The 27,851-nt window shown below is 42.7% G+C and overlaps 1 protein-coding gene across 2 annotated transcripts in view; it reads right to left on the bottom strand.

Annotated features, from left to right (window-relative positions):
• Positions 1-27,851, bottom strand: part of FSTL4 (follistatin like 4) — a 399,727-nt gene that overhangs the window by 352,864 nt on the left and 19,012 nt on the right. For both annotated transcript variants that reach the window (XM_055302728.1, XM_055302729.1), the window contains exon 3: positions 6,401-6,434. In XM_055302728.1, the coding sequence (XP_055158703.1) occupies positions 6,401-6,434 (34 nt within the window). The remainder of the gene's footprint in view (positions 1-6,400; positions 6,435-27,851) is intronic.

Here is a 27,851-nt window from a genome sequence, read left to right as displayed (position 1 = left end):
GGGGAGACCCACAGCCTGAGACTCCTCTGGCTCATGCTGGGCGTGATCCCTGGCAAATGCCCTTGTGTTCACTCCCTCCAGTTTATTCCAATGCAGTAACTGAAGGGTGGGTAACTGTCATGCTCAAGTATAATTCTGACCCCGCTGCCCAGGGAAACTTGAATCTGGGGAGAGAAATTTTGCATGTGTTGTCCTTAAGTTCTTAAAGACATCACCAAGAAGAGAGTTGTTTGGTTCTTTTGATTGTGAAATCGAAGAATTTGAGCAAAAAATTCAAGACTCTGACATAAGAGAGGATGGAAAATGGACTAATTTCCAGATAATTCTTCATGGTCAATAGGCCACATGATGCAAAGTAACACTCATTCGGCTTAGAAACAGAGGGATGGACTTGGTGACCTGAGACATTCCTCACTCTATGTCTAAGGCCAGATCTACACATGCAAGATAGGAAGAGACATCATGGAGACTACCAACCTCCAACCTCACCATGCCCTGATGCCACTGCTCATGCTGTGCCAAGGGCTCTCCACACCCAACCTCTCCCCACCACATCTCCACGAGCCCATGAGGTGCAATGGTTGCATGCTGCTCAGCACCCTTTCTCTGAGGCCCAAATCTGTACCTATTCCCTGGCATTTGAACAAAGGTGATTTTACAGACGCCAAAGAGAGCCCATGTAATCTCACCCGGCCAATCACAGTATCCCAACCCCTCCCTGCCGCAGGTGATTGGTTTATGGCTTGAGTCATGACACAAAGCCCGACCAATCAGCGTCCTTGAGGGGAGCTTTCCAGTGTCATTCTGAGGGTAAGAGTTGCACCTCAGGGTTGGTGAGCAGTCAGGGCTGAATTGGGACGCTTGTAGCAGTCCTGCTAGGCTGCATGGAAGAGGCCAGCAAGCCAAGGGAGGGAAAGAAAGGGAGAAGCCTTTTATTAGCTGACCTTTTATTCAGGTCCTCCTTTGGATTCTGAAGTCTCATGAGACTTTCAGGCTTTAGCCAGGGGCGAACTGGCTCACTGACTGTAATCCAGACTTGGGACTAATGGTCTGGACTATTACAATGCCTTTGTTTTCAATAAGACTGTGTAACACACCTAAAGCCCAAAAGTGAGCAAGGAGTGAGGTGGGACTCTACTGCCTGCCAATTGGTCATGATCAAAACTGGGTATCAAATCATTGTACTCAACCAGAACACACCAGCCAGCTATGTCATCCACTCCTCATCCACTCAAGCTGGGGCAAGTAGGTAAAATATAGTTTTCCAGTGACTGCAAAATGGCAGCAGTACCCAGAAGAGTCCATTTCTGTGGGGCCAGAAGTAGAAAGAGAGAGAGATGTCCCTCTTACCTTTTTTGAGGCCCAGGGGCTGTAAGAGAGAACTAGCAAGCTCCACTGTACGTGACGGAGGGCAGAATGGTGAAGGAAACTGCATCTCTTTGCCCAGATTGCAGCCTTGATTCAAAAAAGACCTACTACTCCAGGCACTGTCAAATTTGGATGGCTCCCTTCTAAACTCCCTGCCTCTGCAGCCATTAAAGAAGTTACCTCAAAAGAAGCTAGGAGTTTATTAATCTGTTTTATGGAAGAGAGTCAGCCAGTTCACATTATACCAAGACAGATTATGGAGGCAACTAAGAGATCCAGAAAACATCTGCTAAACAAAATCAGAATTAATGGTAAACAGAATGCAATTCTTGATAGCTGAAGTTCACCCAGATGCAGAGAACTATAAAGGGGCTATTAGAGGCAGCTCCAATTAGGGACTAATTCCAAGGGTTTTCAGAAAGGGAGGCTCTAGTCACACGGTGGGGACTGGCAGGTGATGTTTATTTAGGAGATATCCATTGCTAAGGAGTCACAGCCACCCAGGCTGTGTGACTATCCCTCCCCTCTCTCTTTTTCTGGGAAGACAATAGCAGCCCTGCTCTCAGGTCTCCCTCACAGTCCTGCTGAAAGCCAGGCCAGGCTGCTCTAGACTAGAAGGTATGAGTGAGCCATCCCTGGAGGGTGGATAATGCAATATGACATTGGTTCCCACCCCAAAACTCACAGCCTCTAATCATAACACAATCGCAGACATCTGAAATAGTTTCTAGCTCACCCCATGTTCCTGAGAGATGGCTGACAAGGGCTGAATTATCCCGGCCACTTGCTCAGCTCACTCAAGTGTCCTCTCCTGGCTGTAATTCAATGTGATGGACTCAGTTAGAGAAAAGTACTGGTTTGAGCAGATGAGTTCTGGCAGTCACAATCAGCACCAGCCCTCGGAGTGGACAGGGGAGTGTCTTGGAGAGGTGAGGTTGGCGCCTTTGGCTGAAGCCTTAAAAGTTGAAATTAAATTGTAGGTATCCACAGGGAAGTGTAAAAACACACGCAATGGGAAGCAGATGAAGATGCAGCCACCTCTCCTTCCCTATGCAGCTAGCACAGGTGGGTCCCAGGGCACAAGGACAATACAGGACTTGCCTCGTCAGCTGGGATAGGCATGTGCCCTTCCCAGAAGACAGCCTACCAGTCCCACAGTCCTGCCACACTTACTGATACTATATATTTCCCTCCAGGTTCTCCTGAGAGCCCTGCCCCATATCTAACTTGGAATCAAAGAACCCCTGGACAGTTTTCTTCCAAGAGTCCTTCTCAGCTCTCTGGCCTTGGCAGTGGGCATGAATGTACAGAAAACTGTACAGGAGAAAGGATCAGCACAAGAAAGAAACACTGGTTCAGGGGGAGTCCTTGTTCCCACAAATTAGCATGGAAAGGAAGGAAGGAGTCTCATGTGTGAGGGTCCTCTCTGCTCTCCTCCTATCATGGGTTGCTGAGGGTCACAGGAGGGAAAGAATGTAAATGCTCTCTGAAAACTCGAGAACTGAGGAGTCATCATCATTATTACTAGGTCACCATTCTGTCCATGCAAAGCCCTTGGAAGTTACTGGTGCCGAGTCCTAGGCTCATCCTGGGCATTGAGGAAGCCTTCCCTCTGCCTGAACTCTCTAGGGCAGGACTTGCAAAGGATATTGCATGGAACACCAGCCCTGAGATGATCAAATACAACAAAAGACACCATGGGAAACTAAGTTTGGGAAATGCTCCCTTTTGAGAGTCATATTTAGCATCTTATAAGTCTAAGAGGTTCTACAGTAAAAAAAATCTCAACAACTAGCTCAATATTGAGTCCAGAACTCAAGAGTATTATTTTCCTAGGGCTGCCACAACAAAGTTCTACAAACTAGGTGGTTTACAACGAGAGAAATTTATTTTCTCATAGTTCTTAAGGCCAGAGGTCAGAAATCTAGGGGTTGGCAGAGCCATGCTCCCTCTGAAGGCTTTAGAGAATTCTTCCTTGCTTCTTTCTAGCTTCTGGTGGTTGCCAGGCATCCTGGCATTCCCTGGTTCATAGACTCATCACTCCCATCTCTACTCCATCATTACATGGTGCTCTCCCATGTTTTCTTCTTCTGATATTACTTATTGGATTAAGTCCCCTCCTAAAAAGCTGGATAATCTCATCTTAACTTGATTGTACATCTGCCAAGACACTATTTCCAAATAAGGTCACACCCACAGGTTCTGAGTTAGGATGTCAACATATCTTTTGAGGGGGACACATGAAGCTTATCTGAAGATGGAGCACTTTGATCAATTAGGAATATCCAATGGATATCCACAGAACACTCCATAAAAAGTGCCTTTCTAGAGTTAAGGCACTCAGTGTTTCACTTGTATATCACTGGAACAGAATCAGAGTGAAAAGATCAAGCTACACAATTTAGCAGTGTGTAGCTTGCACTTAATTCAGAAAACAATTGTTGAGCAACTAGAATCTTGGACTAAGGCCATGAAGAATCTGGAATGAATAAGGTGAGGCTCTCTGTTCTTAGGAAATGACCTGATAGGATCCCTTAACTCCAAGAAAAGGTAGGGTAAGCTAAACAATTTAAGAAAAAGTTGGAAGGTATGAGGGAGAGGTGGCATTCAACAAAGATGAGGGACTAAGAGCACTTGGGGTGCACATATAGTATGATTAAAGCTAGAAGCCAGAGAATGGGCCACAGTCTAGGAATCATGACAAGGCTGGAAATCAGGCAGGGAGAAGGTCTAAGACACAGAGTACATTCAAGTTTCACTAAAGATCCTCAACACCCCCAGGACCTATCCTCGACTCCATTCACACTGCTCATCTTCTTCCCTCTCACTTCTTACTTCACAGACTTAGTCAACAGTTTCCAAAGATCATGTTGGTCACCCATTTGTACCACTGAACCTGGGATGAAGAAGGAACTCCTCAGTCAGATGTAGGATTAAAACAAAAAAATAGGAAGACATCTTGGATCGTGTGACCCAGAGTCTACCTTCCCCAGACCTCTCCAACATGCCCCTGGCCTGCTGTATTGGGCAGAACAATTCAGTGTCACTTACTTGCTCCTCTTTCATTTCCAACTGTGAAACAACCTTAAGTGTTTATTATGAGACAATGTCTTATTTTTGTCTGTAGGAATAATAATTTATTGAAATATTCAGAGCATTTCTATAATTTTTCTACTTCTATACTCTTCTGGAAAAGACTAACAATCCCACCATTCAAGCAAGTGAATTCTCATGCCTGAAAATACTTGGAAACAACCTGTAAGGTCCCTCGACACACAGCCCACCCCCAGCCGCCGCCAGGTTATAAGCATTGGCATCAAGGCCTAAGCTATTTCAGGAACTCTCAAACACTCAACTTTGACAGAAACAATCAAGAAAGACATCAGTTCACAATGGGGGGAAAAAGTTTATGTGATGTCAGGACGAATTTGTCAGTACAATCAAACCATATGCTCCCAGTCAGCCAGTTGTGAGAGCTGCTACTGCCAAAGAGAAGGAGGTTATGGATGAGGAGAGCACAACTCAACCACCCCTCTGCTCATCCTTCAACAATGTCAATCTTCCTGTGGATTTGGAGCCTGGGGTTCAATCAAGCCCTTCAATGCCTCTGAGCAAAAATATACATGGTTCTCTCATGTCCTAGCCTTACTATTTAGAGACATTTTTAACACAAGGCAGGTGACATTCCAGAGCAGTTAGGTTTATGTGTGATTCTATAGCACAAATTAATTCCTAACATCCATACTCTGGGCTACTGACATGAATTAAATAACATTCAGAACCAAGTTTCATGCTGACTTCTCTGCTTAAGGCTAGTTCTTTCCAAAATTTACATGGTCATCAATAAGAAACATGTCCTTTTGGATCCACCCATGTCCATGCAATTTCATTTGTTTTTGATACCGACACAACGCAGTCCACCCTACAGATGCAGTTCAGAGGACACTGAGCCCAAAACCAGAGCCAATGGCAAATGGGAATGGAAGCCACAAAGTTCATCCTAGAGCCACATTACCCAGATCCTTTGAATCCAGGGTTCCAGCCCCATGGGTAGCAGCAAACAACCAGTTAGGTTACTTTACCAATACAGATTTATAGAAGGTTTAGGTCTCCAAACTCTAGAAACATACTGATAACATGGCCATTCTAGGTCTTTCATTATGGTGCTTAAAATAAGAACTAATTAGGAGCCAGTCAAGGATACATTACATTTAGGAGTCAGAATGCAATTTGCTCACACCTTTTAGATTGCAACTCTTTTGGAGACAGTGCTATGGAGAAGTTTGTCGTTAAGTCTAAAACCAAAGGCCAGACCCTAGAGCAAGAATTCAGTTTGATTTCTGACTTCCTCCTCCTATCCCTGCAATAAAGAGATGACTGGCAAAGATTACACAAACCATAGAAAAGACATCTTATTAGACAGTAGGTATTGCTGAAAGTGAGTAAGGGCAACTTCAATTTTCACTAAAAAATTTCAGAAATTACCACCCATACATACTTACCTCAGAGACTGGAAAACAAATGTGCCAGGAGAACTGGTGAGGAAAATGAACATAATGGAATTGTTTCAAAGGGGAAATTAATTGGTTACTTCTCTTTCAGCTTAGCTAAAGCTGTAAAAATCTAATCACAAATATTTTTCACAGTGGGATATTCTCCCAGTTACTGAAATACTTCAAATCATAAACCATTTTTTATTGTTGATATTGTTTTTGCCAGGTGAAACCAAATAATTACTTCAAACTCCACTCAAAAATGAAGCTTTTCTCAAGACGGCAAACATGATTGTGAATAAGACAGTTCCCCAGATCCCACTTCTGATATTTATAAGTCGAAGACATAGTTCTCTCAAGAAATTCTGGCTTTCAGTTCTTACAGTCCTTAGAGGCCAGTGCCAGGCAGCACCCAGAAAAGGCCACATGAAATTTCAAAGAACAGGCTGACCACAGTCTGAAGTTCATCCTAGCTTCAACAAACTACTTCCAAAATGTCAACACTGAGAATGAAATGGGTATGAATGAATTTTCCCTACCTTCTCTTCTTGTGACTTCAAAGCTTCTGGACTCCTGCAAGAAAAGAAAGACTTGTGTTTTTGAAGAATAATTCATATGTATAGATACTTGCAAATATCTCACCTCTGCTAGCCATTAATTCACAAAAAGATGAACAAGTTCATAAGAACATGGCATTCAGCAACATTGGGTCTACTAAACTCTCAACATACACACTTGTAAAAGGAAACAACTTGTTGCTTTGGGGCCTTAATCAAAAAATATATTAATTATTCAAATTATTTTTTAAGAGAGGGAGGGGGGCGGGCTAGAGGGAGAGGGAGAAAGAGAATCTTCAGCAGGTTCCGTGCCTAGTGGGGAGCCAGGTTTGGGATTCCATCTCACAAGCCTGAGATCATGACCTGAGCTGAAATCAAGTTGGATGCTCAACCAGATGAGACACCCAGGTGCCCCAATCATTCAGTTTTTAATGAATAGAGACAACTCTCATGGTCTTTCTTATGTGGAATCTGGACTGGTACCAAGCATCAAGGAAGACCCTGTCCCAGACTGATACTACATCTTCCAACTAGACTGTAGGTGCTATAGGGCCTGGGGCAAAGAGAAGCAGACAGAAGCCAGAATTATCTGACCTGAAGTAGGCTGTGATTTGTGGTTTCATAATGAATACCATCATTGCTCCTGAGTGGGTCACTGGCATGATCTAGTTGACTGTGCTCAACTTAGTAGTTTCCAAAGGGTAGGATCTTACAGACAATTTGGACAGGCAGTCCATGCCACTGGACTCAATTAAGTCCATGCCTTGGGTATTTTTTTTTATTCAATTTCATCTTCCCACTATGTGTACAGCAGTAAGCAAAGTGTTTGAGAGGAGGTTACATAAGCCAAACAGAATTCCTGCACTGAAAACATTCATAGCTGGAAAAAAAAGAGAGAGACAGAGAGAAAAAAAAAAAACATTCATAGTTGAACAGGAGGCTACAGAACAAACACAAATTACTGAGAAGTAAAGGGGTGATTTTACCTTGAAAAATACCAGTATATTCATGTTTAGGCAGATACATAAAGAAAAGGGTTTTTTTAAAAGAACCTTTGAAATAGCACTGCAGAATGGGCAGGCTTTCAGACAGAGGTAAGGGAGGGAGGGTACAGCAGGAAGAGAGAAAGGCTTAAGAAAAGGCAAGGTAATGGGAGAGTACAGGGTATGCTCAGGAAGCAGAAAAGGCCCAGTGAGAAGTAATACAGCGGAAAGCCTGGAAACATATACTGTGGTTTCACAACGAATAAAAAGTACCTACAAGTCATCATAAATAACTGGTTTAGGGTAAAAAGTCTAATATTGAGAGTAAGTTGAAAGAAAATCCATGCTAGTAACCAAAGAAGAGAAAATAAAATATCTAACTTGGGCCAACTTCTTGCCATTATGACCAAGAAGACCATTTAGCACCAGCACTTTTTTTAGCAAATGGCATTTTCCTTCACACCTTAGCATTCTTGTCTAGCATCCTTTGGGGTCAAAAAGCAGAGGCAATAGGAGGGATGAAACGGAGGAGGCACTCGAACATTTATCTCCCACCCCCCACCCCCCACAACTTATATTCTATGACTGCCATCTCTGTAATGAGTCAAAGGCCTAAGTGGAAACCAATGGAACCAGTGGCCCAACAACACAGCACAGTTAACCAAATTAGCTTCTAGAATGATGGTTCTTGAGGAGGTACTCACTAGGTCAGGGTTCAGAAGAGGGACCATGGAGAGTGGTGTTAGAAGAGGTATATAAGCTGTAAGGCACATCATGCAAAAAGCTAACCCAGCCCTTCCCACACTGCTCCTCAGCTCTCTGTGCAGGGCCTAGCACCACACCCCTGGAAATAACAAGTATTTTCATAAGAGGGGAAACTCATGAGCAACTTGTATATATCAAGAAGAAGACTTTACGGATGTTTTATTGCAATTGTACAAAACATAAATTCAGGGAAAGTTGACATCTGCATAATGTTGTATCTTCTTATCTAACAACATGGTATTTTTAATCATTTGCTCAAGTAGACTTTTATTTCTTTCAAGATTATTTTATAATTTTCCTGTGTGTCTCCTGAATATGTTTTGTAAATATTTTATCATAAATAGAATTTCTCTTTCACTTTATCTTGTAATTGCTTTTTGTGTGTATGATTACAATTGATTTTTATATATGGATTTTTAACCAGTCACTTGACTAAACTTCCTATTGTTTGTAATAGTTATTCCATGGAGTCCTCTGGGGTTTCCTTTTATATAGTTATGTAATCTTTAAATAGCTATGATTTTTCTCTCTTTTCAATTCTTAGGTCTCTCGTCTTTCTCTTGTCTTACTGCTTTAGCTAATTCTTCAATCTAATATTAAGTGTTGTGGAAACTTGGCACATCCACGGGAATTCTGGTCTTATTTTTGACTTCAGGAAGAAAACCTTTAGTGTTTTAGTCTTTAGTGTTTTCCTATTAAGGAAAATAAAATGTTGGCTTTTGGCCCAAGGTAGGTTAATCATATTAATGAAATCCATGCACATTTTACTGAGTCTTTGAAATAAATGGATGTTTTAGCTTGTCCTTTTACTTGTTTATTTATTGACTATTTTCCTCCACTGGAATGTGAGTTGGGATGGCGCCAGTATCTTTTTCATTCTTGTATCCTCAGTGCTATCTGACAGAGATATTACTATATCAGTAATACAATAGAGCAGACATTCAATGCATATTTGTTGACTAAAAAATAAAATATGTGTTGAACTTTATCAAAAACTGTTTCTGAATTTGGGGAGATTATCATGATTTTTTTTCTCCTTAGCTCTAGTAGAATTCATGGTATTCACCTATCTCTGTACTTCTGGAATAAGCATTTCTTAATCATGATACACTTTTTTAAAAATATTGATGGATTCTGTTTGTTATAATTTTAATATGTTTTTGCATTAATATTAATAAATGAGATTGCTTTATTATTTTTAGGTGCAATTTTTTTCTCAGATTTAGGAATTAAAATGATACCAGCTTCCTATAATCAATTCAGAAGTTTCCCTTTTATTATGCTATGAAATAGTTTAAATAAGTGGAATTAACTGATCTTTAAAGGTCTCTTCAACTTCATTTCTCACATATTGATTAAAAGGTGAGGAAATAAAAGGTCAAAGAGGTTAAGCTTGTCCAAGTTCTCACTTAGAGGTCAGTGGCCAGCTGGGATTTAAATTTCGAAGCTTGGGATCCCTGGGTGGCGCAGTGGTTTGGCGCCTGCCTTTGGCCCAGGGCACGATCCTGGAGACCCGGGATCGAATCCCACATCGGGCTCCCGGTGCATGGAGCCTGCTTCTCCCTCTGCCTATGTCTCTGCCTCTCGCGCTTTCTCTCTCTGTGACTATCATAAATAAATAAAAATTTAAAAAAACATTTAACTTTCAAAGCTTATGCACATAACAAAGCTTATGCACATCTCCACTTAATTCATAGAGGTAGTGTGAAATTAGATGAGAGATACTTCTACTTCAGGCTATGAAAGAAGAACAAGCATTAGACCAATCCTGCTAAAAGCAACTATAAAAGTTGGATTTTAAATAAGTTTTTGAAGGTGTGTCAGAGAAACAAATGCAGCCAGAACTTAAAGAGCCAATATTCAGAGAACAGAAAGGTCCACTGAGGTGCTAATCTTCCCTTTGGGGCACTGATCCTTTTGCATAGAAGCCAAAAAAAAAAAAAAAAAAAAAGAGCTGAAAGAAATTTCACTGAGTTGGGAGATACCAGAGTCAGGGCTACCAAAGCAGCTAGAATTTAAGGGTATGAAATCTTAGAAAAGGGTACCAGAAATAAGTGAGCCCAATAATCTGTACTCAGCTGCCTCTTGAATTATATGATTATGTCTGAGCTGCACATACAAAGTGCAAGAGGATGAGAAATAAGAAAAAAAAATCAGCCTCAAATGAGCTGAAAAACTAAGCATAGATTTTGGTACTTATCATGGTGCTAGGGGAATAAAAATTAGGCTTTCAAAGAAAAAGTGGCCCTGGTAAATGCATCTGACTTTTAATTGGTATCATATACTCTCTAAGAATTTCTATTCTTAGCAGATTAAGATGATTTGCCAGTATTCTATGTCTAACAAAGAAAAAGTAAATCCTCTCTGGAAGACAAAATTATTCACTGGTTTATAAGCTTTCGAACATAATGTCCAACACTCAATCCACAATTACTAGGTATGGCAGAAAATGAGATCAAATGGCTAAAATTCAATAAAAAAATACAGGACAGTGAGACCCACACTTTAATCAGATTTTAGAATTATCAAACACAAGTTCTAGAATAATGATGACTCATTTGTTCAGGAAAATAAAAGTTGCTGAGTTTCAATATAAAATTGCAATCCATTAAAAAGGAATCAAGTGAAATTTCTAGAACTTAAACAACAAAGAATTCAACAGATGGATTTGAAAGAAGATTAAACACAAAGTGAAGAATAGTAATATGGGAACTAGATCAGCAGAAAAACAGACTGAAGATCTGAAAGGAGAAAATAAAAAGTGAAAAATAAAGAGTATAAGAGACATTAGAGGACACAGGGAAAACATCCAACAAGCATGTAATTTAAGTTTCAAAGTGAAAGGAGGGAGAAAATAAGGCAAAATAAGTATTTGAAGAGATGTCGATTGAGGATTTCTCTGAAATTAATGAAAAACATTAAGCAAAAGATTTAGCAATCTCAAAAAAAAAAAGATTTAGCAATCTCTACAAACCACAAGAAAGACAATACACAAAGAAAACTAATGCTAGGTAGTCATAGAGAAATAGTCTAATATTCAATGACAAAAAAAAAATCTCAAAACTAGCCACTGGGTGGGTGGTGGGGATGGAGAGGACTTATCATCCACAAAGGAGCAACAATAAGACCACAGATGACTTTGCAGAAGAAAATAATCAAACTGATAACGGAAATGAAAATAATGGAATGATACCTTCACAATTCTGAAAACTAGAATTCTATCTCCAGTGAAAATATGGGTATACACAGGGCAAAATAAAGATATACCTAGATAAACAAAAACTGAAAAAAAAATATACTGCCAGCAGATCACCACTAAGAGCAACATAAGGGAACACTTTGGACAAAAAGAAATTTTTTTCAAATGAATGCATACTTATGCAAGAAGGAATAAAGAGCATTGGTATGGGTTAAAGATGGATAAATCTATTTTTGGCTGCTTAGCACAACAATAATGCTCTTTAAGGTAATATATTTTGTAGAAAATGCATGACAATATGATCACAAAAGGTTAGGAAGTCAAACATAACTGAAATATCAGAATGGCTTTTTACTGTTCAAAAAGTGGTAAAATTAGTGCTATGAGACCAAAGGAGTTGGATAACAAAAAAATCTGATCCAAAGGAAGACAAGAAAGGGTAGGAAAAAACAGAATAAAGAATATAGATAATAACGTGTTAGATTTAATTCCATTTAAATAAAAGTAGACTAACAATTCAACTAAAATACAAAGATTGACATAATACATAAACTAAAACCAACAATATGCTGCTTACAAGAAACATACCATAAATAAAAGGATACAAAAATGCTGAATGTAAAAAGATAGAAAGGATAAACATTATTAATTCCAACCAGGAGAAAGCTGGTGTTGATAAGAGACTCCAATGAAGAATTATTATTAGTGACAAAAAGGGATGGTTCATAATAATAGACAATTTAACAGGAATATATAGCAATTCTAAACTTGTAGAAGACCAATAGCATAGCTTAAACATCAAAAAGTCAAAACTAAAAGTAGAAATGGAAAAATCTACAGAAATGGTCCAAGAATTGAGGAAACATCTGTCACTAAGTGACAGACTAAGTAGAAGAAATAAATCAGCAAGGATCTACAAAATTTGAACCTCGCCATTAACAAACTTGACCTACATCTATCTCTGAAATAAAGAGAGGAAAGAAGGAAGGAAAAAAGAAAGGAAAGGAAGAAAGAAAATGTACACAGAATTTGAAATGGAGCAGGAAACCACACATACCCAGTTTCTGGGTTGGTGACAAAGACATACATCAAACACTCACCAACAACTGCACATTCACCTCAACTGTCTGTTCAACATTTATAAAAACTGATCATATGCTAAGCCATCAAGAAGTACCGGCAAGTTTCAAATTACTAAAATCATAGAGTACAAATAGAGTTTTGTGACTATAGTGAAATTAATTTGGAAGTCAATAATAGGAGGAGATGGAGAAAAATCTCCAAATATCTGACCCATTGATTTAGAAGTATATCACATAATTTCCAAAAGAAAGTCACAAAAGAAGTAAGGTATTTTGGAATGAGGGACAATTGAATTATTGCATCTAAAAAACCGTGGGATGTGGATAAAGCAGGACTTCTAGGGAAATATAACCTGAAAAGCATATGTTAGAAAACAATAAAGGCTAGAAATCGATGACCTAAGCCAACTGTCTCTGAAAGCTAGGAGAAGGACAATTTAAGCCCACAAAAAGTAGTAGGAAACAAATATGATAGGAGCAGAAATAATGAAATAGGGGAAAACATATATCATAAAAATTTAAAGCCAAAAGTTGGTTCTTTGAAAAGATGAATAAACTTGATGGATCCCTAAGAAGCCTAAGGAAGGAAAGAAGGAAGGCAGGCAGGCAGATGAGAAAGGAGGGAGGAGAACAGGAAGCAAAGGAGGACACAGAATTTGAAAATGAGCAGCTAATCACACATACTCAGTTTCTGGGAGGATGACAAAGGTGTCAATGCAATACGATGGGGGAAAGGATGGCTTTTTCAACAGAGGGTGCTAAATCAATTGGATATCCATATGGAAAAAAAAATGAATCTCAACCTCCTGTCTTGCAACATACATAAAAGTCACTTCCAGGTGAACTGTAGATATAAATGTGAAATGTAAAATAATTATGTCCCCAGAAGATACCTTAAGAGAGTATCTTCATGACTTCTAAAGCAAGTGAATATTTCCTAAATGGGATGTGAAAGGTAGCACCATAAAGGAAAAGAACGATAGGCTGGACTTTATTAAATGAAGACTTCTATTCATTAGAAGACGGGATTAAGACAGTGAAAAGTCAAGCCACCAGGGGAATGTGTTTACAATACACAGACCTGACAAAGCATTCGTGCAGAATATAGAAAACACTTGTGCAAATAAACAAAACAAATACAAGTCATGTACTTGAAAAATGAGCAAAGCACTTGTAAAAGAACTTCACAAGTTAAGACCACAGTATGAAACTGCTATATACCACAGGAAAAAATGTTTAAAAACAACAGTAACATCAAATGTTTATAAGGATAGGGAGCAACTATAATTTTGTACTCTTGAGGAACCAGCCCCAGCAAGACTCTCCTCACTGGTCTGAGTGTTTACCAGGCTCCCTGCTGTGGGCACTCTTTGTTATCTCGGGGGTTCCTTTTTTGCCTTTTTAATCCTTTAATACCTGTTTAACCAATTCCTTCTATTAATTTTTTTAAAGCAGTGTGAATTATTTATTCCCTGACTCAGTGGTTCCTCTCCTGGGTGACTCCCCAACAGAAGCTGATCTGCATGAGCATCAGTGTACACGACTCAGCATGGCACCTAACAGACAAGAACAGGGACTCAGCCAGATGCCCCCCAACAGAAGCACGTATAGATAAATGTTGGCACATCCATACAATGGAAAACTTCACAGCTATGACAAGCAACAGAGGCAGTAACTTAAGTCAGCCTCACAGATGGGACTTTAACTTTCACGTGGAGTGAAAGAAAGCAGAAACAGAACAGTATAGTTTGTAGGATTTTATTTTTATAATGTGCAGAAACAAAGAAAAACCATCTCAGGTGAAAGGTTGGTGGTCACCTCTGAGAGGACAATGACTAAGGGGACACCAAGGTGGTTTCTGGGGTTCTGGGAATGTTCTTGGTTATGACACTGATGGAGGTCACATGGATGTGTCCACCCTGTAAAGATCCACTGAGCTCTACACAGAAGATGTGTACTCTTTCCTGTCTGATATGCTTCCATTAAAATTAAAAGATGAAACAGAACAAAGTACCCAACTGTACAACTCAGAAGTCTGGTTTTTTTTTAAGATTTTATTTATTTATTCATTAGACACAGAGAGAGAGAGAGAAAGAGAGAGAGAGAGAGGGGCAGAGACACAGGCAGAAGAAAAAGTAAGCTCCCTGTGGGGAGCTGGATGTGGGACTCAATCCCAGGACCCCAGGATCACGCCCTGAGCCAAAGGCAGATGCTCAACCAATGAGCCACCCAGGCATTCCAAGAGTTGGTTTAATGGACTAAATCACACTCCCTAATACAAGATGAGGAAGTTTCTACTGAGGGAAAGGCCGAAGTGTGCTCACCATAATGAGTGTTAAGTGGCCAAGTCAGGTCCACACCTAAGTCTCATGAATCCTAGCACCACACTCTGCTGCCTCAGAGCAAATGCTCCGCCAGTACTCGGGAGCTCTATGATAGGGATTGAAAGGTGAGACTCTGAAGTTGGAGGATGTAGGCTGGATCTTGGCTTATTCTGGCCAGCCATGCCCCTGCCACCTTCAGTCAATGCCTTCATCTGCCTAAGCCTCAGTGTGTTCACCTATAATAAAGGTAGGTGTGGTACTTTCTCCTAAGAGCCATGCTGGTCACCAGGGGAAATAATAAGGAGCCGGACCATGCTTAGCATGGTAAGTGACACACAGGTGTCCTCACATGGTGACCATCATCACTGCTATGACCACTAATGGAGGTAACCAAGGGGAGATAGGACAGGGTCATTTGGGGAAGGCAAATTAGCTCAATGGCTCCATCAATTATTGAAGCTAAACAACAACCTGCTCTCTAGTACTTGAGAAAGCACCCCTCCAAAAGCTATAGCAGAATGGTGCAGAACAAAATTCACTGGCATAAATGACACCACGGCCCTGGATACATTGCCTAAGGAAGAGATTATTTGCTGCCGAACCTTCAAACCAGATGGTTATAAATGAGAGCGCATGGGCATTACTTAATGACTACATTTCTTTAACTAAAAATCTAATTTTATTATGGTATAAATCACACTTTCTTGAAGTAGGGAATTAATTTTAGATTTTTCATTCACTGTTCATAACCTTTCCATGAATTTGACAGCCAAATCATTTTAAATGTCATTTAACCAATACAATACAACAGCTTTATTCCTCATTGTACCCTTCCTGAATCCATTATCTTCCACTATAATGGAGAAGAACTTAAGTAAAAAATTACCATTCCATAAAGCTGTATTTTACTGTGCAGTTCAACTGCATAATCTTTATTTTTCAATCAATATAATATGAGTGCTGAGTAATACTTTTCATAATCCAAAAATCTATTACAGATTCTCAGCTACCAAAAAGTAGTCTGAGAGCAGCTCAAAGAATATAAAATGAGGATCCTCAGATTCCATCCCTGGATACTTGTCGCATTCATCTGAGGCCATGTTCAGGAGCCTGAGGCTGTGTGTCAGGCTCAGGAAAAGGATGGTGGAGCCCAGCCACAGACCAAAGGTATGCCTCCTCATTCACGTGTCCTGCCATCTTCAGGTAGAGGGAAAGCCCCAGTCTGTCACTGAGAACATGAATGGGATTTGGTGGCTTCTGGGAAAATGTTGGCTCTGCGGGTTAGGAAGATGGGCATCAAAAGCATCCACTACCAGGAAGAGAATGACACAAAGCACCAAGCGGAGTGGAGCTCAGCAGGGCCAGGTCTTCACACATGAAACAGATGTGAATCTGGTGCAGATGTGGCATAGCCCGCTGAGGCGGCCAGCTGCTGGCTCTCTGCCCACGCCACTGTCCTGACACGGATTCCAGGACAATAGTGTCTTGGTCTGGCATCAGAGGAGCGGGAGAGGCCCCCTGCTTCAGAGAGCCTCAGGCCCAAATGCCTGAAGAACCTACACAAGGAAGTCCACGAGTTCGATTTATAAACCATTTGGTACAGTTGAGATCAAAGCTTTGCTAACATTGAGCACTAATCATTGCTGAAATTCTGACATCCACATTCTAAGTTTTTCTTATCTGAGATGCTCTTAAAACTAATGCTTCTTTAACAACCTTTCTTACAGTTTTTCATTTATTCATTTGAATTTTAAAAACTTTAACCACTTTCATTTTTGCTAGCAAGACACCATTCTGCAATTAAAGTCTTCACTTGGACTGACAAAATACAGCTAAATAAAGTGATGCCTTATGTAGCATGTATTCCATTACCGGCTCCCATTTACTGAGCACAAATCAACCGTTTTGTACACTTTATCTCATTTATATGGTTCAGTAAAAGGCGGGAGGAAAACTGCTGCATTGTTAGATTTCTCAGCACATCATGTCTGGGTCTTCAAAGCCAGATGACAAAAGGATTAGGGGATTAACCCTAAACTCAAGAGCTAGTGTGAAAGCCAAGCTGAATTATCCAGCAAACAACAGGATTTTGGAGGGTGGGGGATATAATCTGAACATTTGCTGCCTCCCACCATAAGTGTGGAACCTGTGGCAAGCTCTCTAGGAAAGGTCCAACCAAGGAGGTGCGGGCTCTTGAGAAATACCCCCTAGTCTAGGGGTCAGAGCTCATCTTTGAACCTTGCATGAACAGAATCACATGCCCAGGAGCCCTGGAGGGTAGAAAATGTGTGTCCTCTCTAGTAAACTGCCTTAATGCCTTCAAGGTGCATTAAAGGGGGCAGAGGAGCAGCCAACAGCTGTAAGCCTCAATAATGCTCAGGGAACTAAGGAAGTTGGGCACAGCGCATGGGCCCTTCCACCTTCAGCCAGCCCTGCCCACATGCTGCCTTATCAGGTGAGGCCTCACTTGCCCTTCTCAGGAGATTGGGAAAGGAAAGGGTGGCTGGCCCTGGGCATGACCACACAGGCAAAGGAAGTGACCTTCTCCAACATTCGGGGGCTGAACCATGGAGAAACATTTAGCAAGCTCCTTCTGTGTCCTATCCAACAGGAAATTGGCCAGTGTAAGGAAACTGGTATTTACATAGGAACAGAAGGTTTATAAAGACAGAAGGCAGAGACGATGTATGAGTGATTTTGAAAAAAAAAATGGTAAAGAAATCTCTGTACGATTAAGGCACAAGGCACTGGTTAAAAAATTTAAAAAGCATAATTATGAACCTGCAAATATTTCCCTTGTGGCCCACTTAGGAGGAACATCAGTTTTATTATGCCCACAAGGGACAATGTGAAACAAGACCCTCACAGCCTCCAGGGGATCTGAGGGATTCCCTGATTTTACTAGTAACTGTTCCACCAGCTCCAGCCTTGAAGGAATCACCCAGATACTCCCACTTCAGTTGACCCATCTGTAAAATGGGAGACCAGACAAGCCAGTCAGGATCAATTAGGGGACATCTCAGAACCAGGGGTTGAGTCTAACAGGCAGCTCCACTCGGTGCTTTCCGATGGGGAACACAGAGTGACCCATACAGGAGAAAGCTGTGATAGTCTGAAGAGAAAAGGTATTAATAGTGGTTACAAGACACCAGAGAGAAAATAAAGTATGAGGATATTTCCCCTGCCTTCAGAATTTAGATAATTTGGACGACAGTTTTCTTGGTTTTATTACTAAGGCATGAATAGAATATTATATGAGGATTTAGGGATTTTAAATTTGAAGTATTATTTAAAGCTATATGTTAAAGGTTATTCATGTACAATTAAAAAAGAGAAGTTGGCTCTGAATTTAAGGCTGTCTTCTGTGGTGAATGTACCAAAGCGACAACACAAGTAAACACGAAATCACATCTGAAGGATTAAATGTCAATGACTCATCAATCAGTCCACCTTGTTCAACATCATCACCAGCACACAGACTGAGACCAAGGAAGAAAGAGGGGGCACTTGCCAGTTTTCTCTGACAACTCAACAAATTAAAAACTAATTGACTTTTTGATTTAGAAAGTAATCCAGTAATCCAGTAATCCAGGCAGTAATTTCTGCCTCAGAAAAAGCAATCACGGTGTGTAAGACCATCCTGGCAGTTAGCAGCATGGGGCTCTAACTCCCCACCTGAGGGTACGATTCATTAACAGCTGATGTCATCTCCAAGGAACACCAGCCGGCTTGACAAAGCCCAGCCTGTTACGTACAGAGCTAGTTAACCACAACAAGTGATAGTCAGACTAGATTGCCATTAAGAGAGTGGCATCTGTCTCCCCCACTGCCCATGCTCATTCATCTCTTACCCCCACACAGAGTCTGGCATATCATAGATCCTAAAACAAACTTATTGTAAGAATGGAATCAGATTATTTCAAGATCTCCTGGTGAGAATAGGGGGCAAGTGAGGTTCTCCACGAGGGTCATGGAACACATTGGTTGTCATGGAAGCCTGGCTTTCTAGGCTTTTCCTTTTTCAGATAAGTTTCCACAGAAACAGGGACACCCTAGGATGCCTTCCTCATTCTGAGAGGCTTCATGTCCACTAGTTGTCCTACCAAATAAGCCTCTCCCTTGTGCTGGCTCAGTTCCAGCAGACCACATGCTGTAGGAAAATCAAGAGCACTTTGTGGGTGTTTGGGAAGACAGATGAGAGTGAAGACAGATGGCCTCTGGGAGCAAAGGGGACAGAAGTTCACATTTTAATTATTCATTATACCCTCCTGGTACTGGCCAATAGATGATGTAACTTAATATCAACCTGTTTAAGATGATATTCAAATCTGCCACTTTTTTTTTTCCGTGCCAGCTGTAAGACCAAGATGAGATTTAGAATAACCTCTACCTAAACAAACCAACCAGAAAAAGAACAACCACAAAACCCCAAACCAGTGGAAGGAAGAAAAAAATAAAGATCAAAGCAGAAATAAGATAGAAATTTAAAAAACAAAAGAACAGATCAATAAAACCAGAAGCTACTTCTTTGAAAAGATCAACAAAATCCATAAACCTTTACCCAGATTCATCAAAAAGAAAGAAAGGACTCAAATAAAATCAGAAATGAAAGAGAAGAAAAAACAAACAACAGCAAAGAAATACAAACAATTATGAGAGAATATGAAAAATTATATATCAACAAATTGGATAACCTGGAAGAAATGGATAAATTCCTAGAAACATATAACCTGTCAAAACTGAAGCAAGAAGAAATACACAATCTGAACTGACTGGTTACCAGCAATGAGATTGAATTAGTAATGAAAAAAAAAAATCCCAACAAATGAAAGTCCAGGACCAGCTGGTTTCACAGGAGAATTCTACCAAACATTTAATGAAGAGTTAATACTTATTCTTCTCAAACTATTCCAAATAATAGAAGAGAAAGAAAAATAACCAAATTCATTCTATGAGGCCACCATTATCCTGATACCAAAACCAGACAAAGACCCCACAAAAAGAACAGAACTAGAGGCCAGTATCTCCGATCAATATAGATGGAAAAATTCTCAACAAATTAGCAAACTGAAATCAGCAATACATTTTTAAAAATCATTCACCACAATCACGTGGGATTTATTCCTGGGATGTAAGGGTGATTCAGTATTCACAAATCAATCAACATGGTACATCACATCAAAAAGAGAAAGGAGAAAAACCATAGGATCATTTCAACAGATGCAGAAAAAGCATTTGACAAACTATGACATCCATCATGATAAAAACCCTCAACAAAATAGGTTAAGAGGGAACATAACTCAGCATAATAAAGGCTGAGTTATAAATAAATATATGATAATATATGACAAACCCACATCATACAAGCCAACATCATACTCAATGGTGAAAAGCTGAGAGCTTCTCTCTAAGATCAGTAATGAGATAAGGATGTCCACTCTCACCATTTTTATTCAGCCCAGTACTCAAGTCCTAGTCACAGCAATCAGACAAGAAAAAGAAATAAAAGGAATCCAAACTGGTAAGGAAGAAGTAAAACTTTCAGTATTTGCAGAAGACATGATACTATATATAGAAAACCCTAAAGACCCTACCAAGAAACTATTAGAACTAATAAACGAATTCAGTAAGGCCACAGGACACATAATCAATGTACAGAAATCTGCTGCATTTCTATGCATTAATAATGAAGAATCGGAGTGAAATGAAGAACCCCCTATATAACTGCACCAAAGATAATAAAATTTCTGGGAATAAACTTAACCAAGGAGGTGAAAGACCTGCACTCTGAAAACTATTAAAAACAAACAAACAGGGGATCGCTGGGTGGCTCAGTGGTTTAGCGCCTGCCTTCCGCCCAGGGCATTGTCCTGGGGTCCTGGGATCAAGTCCCACGTCGGGCTCCCTGCATGGAACCTTCTTCTTCCTCTGCCTGTGTCTCTGCCTCTCTCTCCGTGTGTCTCTCATAAATAAATAAAATCTTTAAAAACAAATAACCTATGTCTAGAAAATAAAAAGATAAAAGAGGCTACCCTAGCCCTACCCCAGCACTGTCCTTGGGTCCCTGTTTCATTCATCTTTCTTAACAAGGAGCATGGGGGTAGGGGTGTCACAGATATGATCTGACATAAAGGTGCAAAAAGTTCCAAAGCCACAGTAGGGCTGGGGGTGAGTGACCTGGGGTAGGAGGTGGGGGGACAAGTGGGCAATGGGGGCCTACAGCCCAGCTTGGGTGGCGCCTGATGGGAATCGGGTTGAACATCCCTAAAGTGGCAGATGTGTAACGATGGGCAAAGTTCTCACCCTTGAAAGGACAGCAAAGCCTCCTCCATCTCAGAATCTCTCCTTCTGCCCAGAAACAGGTCCCGCTCCTCCCACCCTCCTGCCTGGCCAGGGGCCCCCTCCAGCCTCCTGGGCATCACCTTCTACTTTCTCTTCACCTCTCCTTCCTCATTCCCAGCCTCTGAGGGAGGCCTTATCCTGCTATTCCCACCACCGTGAGTCCCCCCAAAACACTCAGCTCCTTACCCAGGGCTCTTGGCAATGTTTCTGTTGGTCTCCTGACATTTATTCACTCCTTCATTCCTTCATGTGTTCATTCATTCAATAAATAAAAATAAATAACTGTCCTGGGGATATAGCAGTGCCCGGAGAGCCACAGTCTCCAGTCTGTCCCCATGAAACTTATTAACGTGCAGAGACAGACAACAAGCAAGTGAAATTTACAGAACACGTCAGGGTAAGAAGCACCAGCGTCACAAACGACATAGGCGAGGGGCAGGGGCACAGACTGAAGAAGGTGAAAGGGCTTGCGACTTTAGATGGGCAGTCAGAGAGGCCCCCATAGGGGGCTGTGACTACAGTCGAAACCAGTCCCTTCAGAGCAGGACTGTTCCATCCTCCCTTCTGACCAAGAACCTAGTTCCACTCTGCATCACCTCCCGCCTCCACAGCTGAGGTAGCAGCAGGGAGAAGTGGAAGCATTTGTCCCAGAAATGGCAGTGAGCATCACAAAGACAGCTTGCATGTGCTGACCTGGCTCCATCAACCCTCGGAACCCCCAGGAGGAACCTCTCTGATGCCTCCTCACTCCCACGAGCTTCCACCACCATGCCCTCCACTCAGTACTTGCTGATTTTTGATTGCTGTCTGAATAAATAATTGGCTGGGGCTCCCAGGGGTATCTGCTTTTGTACAGGGAGATAAATCTCCAAACACACTTTGATTAGAAGGCACTTTCATTGTACCACTATAAAACTTGTATTAAAAATGGAACTTAGAGTAGTTTAAATTAAGTGAGTTATATATAATTAAAAAGCCTTTAAGGCACAATAAGGCTCTTTTTCAATTTTCTTTTATAACAGAGTCAAAAAGAAAGAAAGGTGCCCATGGTCAGCATAGCTGGATTGCTGTTCGCCTGGTAACTAGCCTGTCTGAGAGTTCCAGGTAGAAACAACAGTGTTTTTCCCACATCCTTCCCCTGCTCCTTAGTTGGGCAGCTCCATGAGCTTTAGTTTGCTCAGCTGTAAGAGGAGATTCAGGGCAGCTCCCACGAGATGCTGGTGAGAACAGAACAGGGGTGATCCAACGACACTGAACATCAATCCTCGGCTGGAGAAATGCCTGACCTATATCTACCAGGTCAGGAGCCAGGCCAGCCTGTGACACTTACACCTCCCAGAAGAGGCTCAGGCTTAGGGCAAAGGCACGTGAAAGATCTGTCTCCACAAGCCTGAATCCTCTCTCTCCCTGAAGAACAGATGCCCGGAAGGACAGTGAGGGGAGAAGTAGTTGTTCTGTCTGCATTTCTTCCACAGGCAAGCCCAGGGGCTCCCAAATAGGGATAGGTACACAATCCAGAACTCAGGCTATATCCCAGACCAATTAAATTGACAGTCTCTGGGGCTGGGACCCAGCCATCAGGATTTTTTGGAAACTATACAGATGATTCCAATATGGGGACATGTATGGGAACTACTGGGCAAACTAAATCCCTTACACACTCTCTCCCCCACGTTAGGCTCACACTTCCCATGTCACTGCTACTTATGGTGACACTCAGCAGTGTCTGATGGACCAGCATGGCTTACCCAGGTGCTCACAGAGCTCTCCCCCGGGGAGATGGTGACACTTGCACACGAGCTGGACACAGTGGTGCCAGTTTCCCTTTCTCAGCAAGATTTCCAGCAAAGCCAGAGAGATGGCTCAGGCAGGTTGCATTCTGTCTCCACAGGGAGTGATGCCACCTCACCATACAGGTCTCAGCAGCACCTGGGTATGGGGCAGGGGGAGGGCAGCTCAGCACCCATAATGGAGAGGCCTCGCCAAAGAGGGGGAGAACGGCTTGGCTGGTCTAGAGCGCACAAGCTGGTTTTGCACAAGGGGTATAGGGCTATCAGGTGCTAGCCTCTGCTAGCTTCAGTTTCTTTTGCTTCAAGAGAAGACTCAGCACAGTGGCTAGGAGATGGTGGTAAGAAGTGAGAGAGGAGGGGAGCCAAGAGCACTCAGATCAGGTGGCTGCTGTAGCTCTCAGGGTCCACCCACAGACAGCATCTTGGGAATGTCCAGGTATCACTGTGCCCTGGCACTGAATATGGTGCCTAGAATGCTCGGCAATGTCTTAGAGCCTCTGGAGTGGGGGAGGGGCTGGAAGTTTGCCGAGGCAGGTTGGCAATGAGGACAATGGACAGGATGGTAGGAAGGCTCCAATGGTTGGTAGTGTCAACTGTAAATCATCTGTTCCCATCACCAGCCACCTCACACCTCTTCTTACACCCCGCCCCCCAGGCTGTCCTGCCTTTCTCTCAGCCTCCTGGCTGCCCAGTGGCTCCAGCACAATTAAATCCCAGGATTCCTTCCCCTTAACATCCTTCATATAACATGCATTGCCTACAGAGCTGACCCTCCCTCGTCATTCACAGGTAGCCTTGACCACTTGCCAGCTATGGCCATCCCATGGGGCATGGGCTGTAACCTCCTGGGGTATATATGCCCATCTAGATGAGGTAGACATACCTGTGAAGAATCATCACCCACTACCACAGCATGACCAAGCTTCATGCCTTAGGTGCCTGGGGCTACCCTACCACTCCCACCTCTGAGAATGACAGGCCCTCCTTCCATGACAGCCCCTCCACAGCAGGTATGGGGCTTGCCTCTGGCTGAACCCAGTGCTGATCCCTGTTGCTCTCTCCCAGCATTGGTGGAAGACTGGGCAACACCAATATTTTCCCACTGGGCAACCTTTATCTAACAGTCACCACTTTGGTCACCACAGTGGGGAATCTTGCCTCCTCGCTTAGGTTCCAGAGCCCAGCTTTCGGAAGGGAGACTGCTTTCATCAACCCTTAGCAACTTCCCAAGGCCAATTCTTAGGAGCAGAAACAGAGACCACCACACATCACCATGCTTATGTCTCCACCCAGAGCCCAGACACCCACTGCCCCATATGCATGAGCACAGTAATGGGCCGGGTCAGGCCCTGTCACACATGAGGGCAAATCCCCAGGGATATACACTATGTGTGCACATATGGCTACAAAGGGCAATGGCTACAAAGTCCCACCAGACCTCCTTGTAGAACTGGAAGGTAATAGTCAAAGATATGTTCATTCTGCAAGCGTCAACGGCTTTCCTGTAGGCCCTTTCCCACAGTAGGAGTAGGTAAGAAAAAGGTGTACGTGTTGGGGAGACAGGGGTGAGCAGAGAGGCAGGACATGCTCTGCTACTCCCCACAGGGTACATCAAGAAACTGCCCACAGCCCAGTCCCCGGAGGCTACATCAAGCTCTGCTGTCCTCTGGGAGGTGCGGATGCATTATCTGATATGATAGGGCCTGCTTCGGCTTTCAAAGCTCAGTGTCATCAAAAGTCCTTTTATTAGCCTCAAAAATATGTGTAAAGGGGGGAGGTAACAGCCCAGAGCTGTGGTTAAGAGTGTAAGTGGGACAGTCAGAATGCCAGGTGCAAGTCCCAGCTCTACCATGTAATATTGGAGAGACTTCAAATAGCTCACCTACCATCCTGAAGCTTCAGTTTCCAAATCTTTAAAATAAGTTAATAGTACCTCACAGAATCTCTTTAAGAAGTCAATGAAGTAATCCACTTAAAGCTTTGACAAAATGGTAGCCATTTATTAATGTTATCATCATTAAAAGCTATGGAATTCAGAGAATTGTATATCAGGAGTCAGAATTCCTACCAAGAATCTCCTTATTCCTGTAAGAAGGGGTTGAGATGGGTCATTCAGACTCCCAGAGGCCACCTTTCCCTGTCATCCCCATCTGTGACTTATCTCTTATGTTGCCTAGTACTACATAATTCTTGGTTACGCAGAAACAGACATCATTGGAAAAAAAAAAAAAAGGTTCCTAATGCAACAAACTTTGCACCTGGCTGGGAGCAAAGCCTAGCCCCACAACTGGGAGATCATTTATCGGATCTTGTCTTCCATGATGACTGGCCTAATTATTCTACAACAGCTCAATTGTGATGTTGTTCACTGGATTCCATAGGGCAGCAGATTCTCTTAGAAGAGACATCTGGAGAAGCTAGGACTCTCCCCGCATAGAGCCCTTTCTTCCCAAAAACAATTCCAAATAAACCTCAAAGCAACTGTACTAAGCAGTTCCCTGTAGCCACAAGTGATGTGACTCTGGAGTCACAGGGCCACATCCGAGCCACAAAGCCTACTCTCAGTCAACTTGGTGACAGGGTGTGGATACAGACCCTGGGTGTTAGGAGTGCAGGCCCCAGGAGGGAGAGGAGGGTCAGGTGGTGCCTGGTGAGATGTGAGTCAACCCTTGGGGGAGGTCAAGCATTCTTGATAGCATGTCTGCTGGGATAAACCAGGGGTGCATAGGCTGAGCTTTGGAGCTGCCTCATGCACACAGGCGAGGTTGGTGTGGTGGGTGGGGAGGGAGGGCACCAATGAGTCAGAAGAAAAAATGGGGAAGAAAGCACACGAGCAAAGAATTAAGACCATGTGGTCCTCTTACCTCCCTTCCAGCTATCAAGATTGGAAAGCTCAACCTCATAAATTGCCTACACTTCTAAAAATCTCAGCTCCTGTTGCTCAGAGTGCTGAGAGGATGGAGGCGGGCTCCTCAGCCTCACCACCTCTCTCCCCACTTTAACCTGCCTTCTCCCTCCTTTACTAGAGCCTCCCAGGCCAGTGCCCGCACCCTTGTTCAGAACCTCCAAATGTCACCCTACAGGTAGGGACTTGTCCCCTGGCTTCGCCAAGTGGAGCCAATTAGGTTCTCAGAGACTAGACCTGGGCTAAGTGGTCCAGGGCGCTGAAGCTGTAGGTTTGAGTGGTAGCAGGGCCAGGACTATAGGGCTAAGGTTCCAGGGTGAGGGCTGTAGGAAGGGATCTGTAGATCCATGGGAAGGCCATCCCCCAGAGAAAACAGGTAAGGAAGAGAAAAACAGAAGTGGGAGAAGCTGTGGTTGGCAGTAGCAAGATGACAGGCAGCCTGCAGCAGGCTTCAGGACTTTTCTGGGGCCCCAGGATAACCCTTACTTAGATATACGCACAATGGAAGGTGATTCTGCTCCTGGCCATCCAAGAGTCCCTAATCAATCACTCGGAGAAGATGCCTGGATATCCGCCCTCACATCTCTTCTCTCTCCCTTTCCACCCAGATAGGGTCCTATTCTAATCCCCATCTATACTCGAGGATTCCTCCTCCTAACATACTTAAGTACTCTACCCACACACATCTCCACAGTCCTCTCCAAAGCTCTCTGGCTCCATGAGGTCCTTCCCAACCCCATCTCCTCCCAGTGCCTCTCCACTTTAAACTCTCATGTCACCCACAGTTTGGCCCACACTGCTAACTGAACATGATTTGTTCTGTATTCATTGCTCAGCATACTGTGAGTATACAGGTGAGTTCTTCAAGTACTCTCTCTGATTATTCTTTCCCCTTTCTCATAAGCCCACAGTGAGACATCGGCCCACACATATAGGAATTTCCTGTAGAATGTAGCTCATAACCATCTTTTCTTGTAACATAAGAACAGTCACTTTGAATGAGATTTTAAATTTTATTATACATATTCATCTAGAATGTAAAATGAGTCACAGATAATTTTGTGCTAGTCAGCATGGCCACAGAAGTGTTGCCATTACCAAAAATTACCAAACCAATTGGTGCAACAAGGATGGACAGGTCAACGTGGGGCTCTAATGCAAGAGTGAAGTCTTCCAGTGTAACTGTTCAGGCTCTGGGTGGTAATGCCACACCCTGCAGCGCCAGGAGCTCACTGATGCCACCTCATCTTCCAGGTGGGATCTAGGAAGCCCTGAGCCAACAAGGACACGGTCACATCAGGCAGGACCACCTTAGGAATGAAAGGGTACAGAGCAGCCCTGTTCTGGTGAACACGTTCTGGATGCTTGTAGGGCTGGGGGTGCTCTGGTTGAAATTCTGAGCCTGGACACCATGGGGCTACTGCAGTCAGTGCTATGTCCAATCTACAGGGAGGACACTCTGACCCTCCAGCCCACCCTCTGAGGGCTCAGGAGCATCAAGTCATGGGCCAGGACCAACCTATGACACTTGACCTGCCATCAGTCACATCCCCTCAAGTGAAGGGTGTGTGGACAAGAACAAGCATCCTGCTCTGGCTGGATTCAGGGATGAAGGAATGGGATTAGGGAAGGCAGGAGCTATGTTCCCCTTTATTACTTAATCTACCTATTTTCCTTTAGGCTACAGTTGAAAAATTAACTTAATCACTATACACAGGTAATATGAGATCAACAAGTGACAGAAGTATTTAATTCCTGCTGCTGACACAGATTCTGTTCAGCAATAGTCAACTGCTCCATCCCCCTCCCAATTCCAGGCCCACCCCACACCTGGATAGTCCCAACAGACACAGATCCCATTTCTCTTCAAACACCTGACCATAGCTGGCTGCTCAAAGGATATCTGATTCCTAGATTTAAGACCACCAAATGCCCTGGGTGACCCAGATGGCCCAGGACACAGAGACCCATAATGGGTAGCCACACAGCATCCTGAGAAGGTCAGGTGGGAAGTTCTGTTATGGGGCACAAAGACATATTCCT

This window comes from Nyctereutes procyonoides, unplaced genomic scaffold (assembly GCF_905146905.1).
Source record: "Nyctereutes procyonoides isolate TBG_1078 unplaced genomic scaffold, NYPRO_anot_genome, whole genome shotgun sequence".
NCBI lineage: Eukaryota > Metazoa > Chordata > Mammalia > Carnivora > Canidae > Nyctereutes > Nyctereutes procyonoides.
Note: the sequence above shows the minus strand (reverse complement) of the source record. Positions and strands in the feature narration are given on the sequence as shown.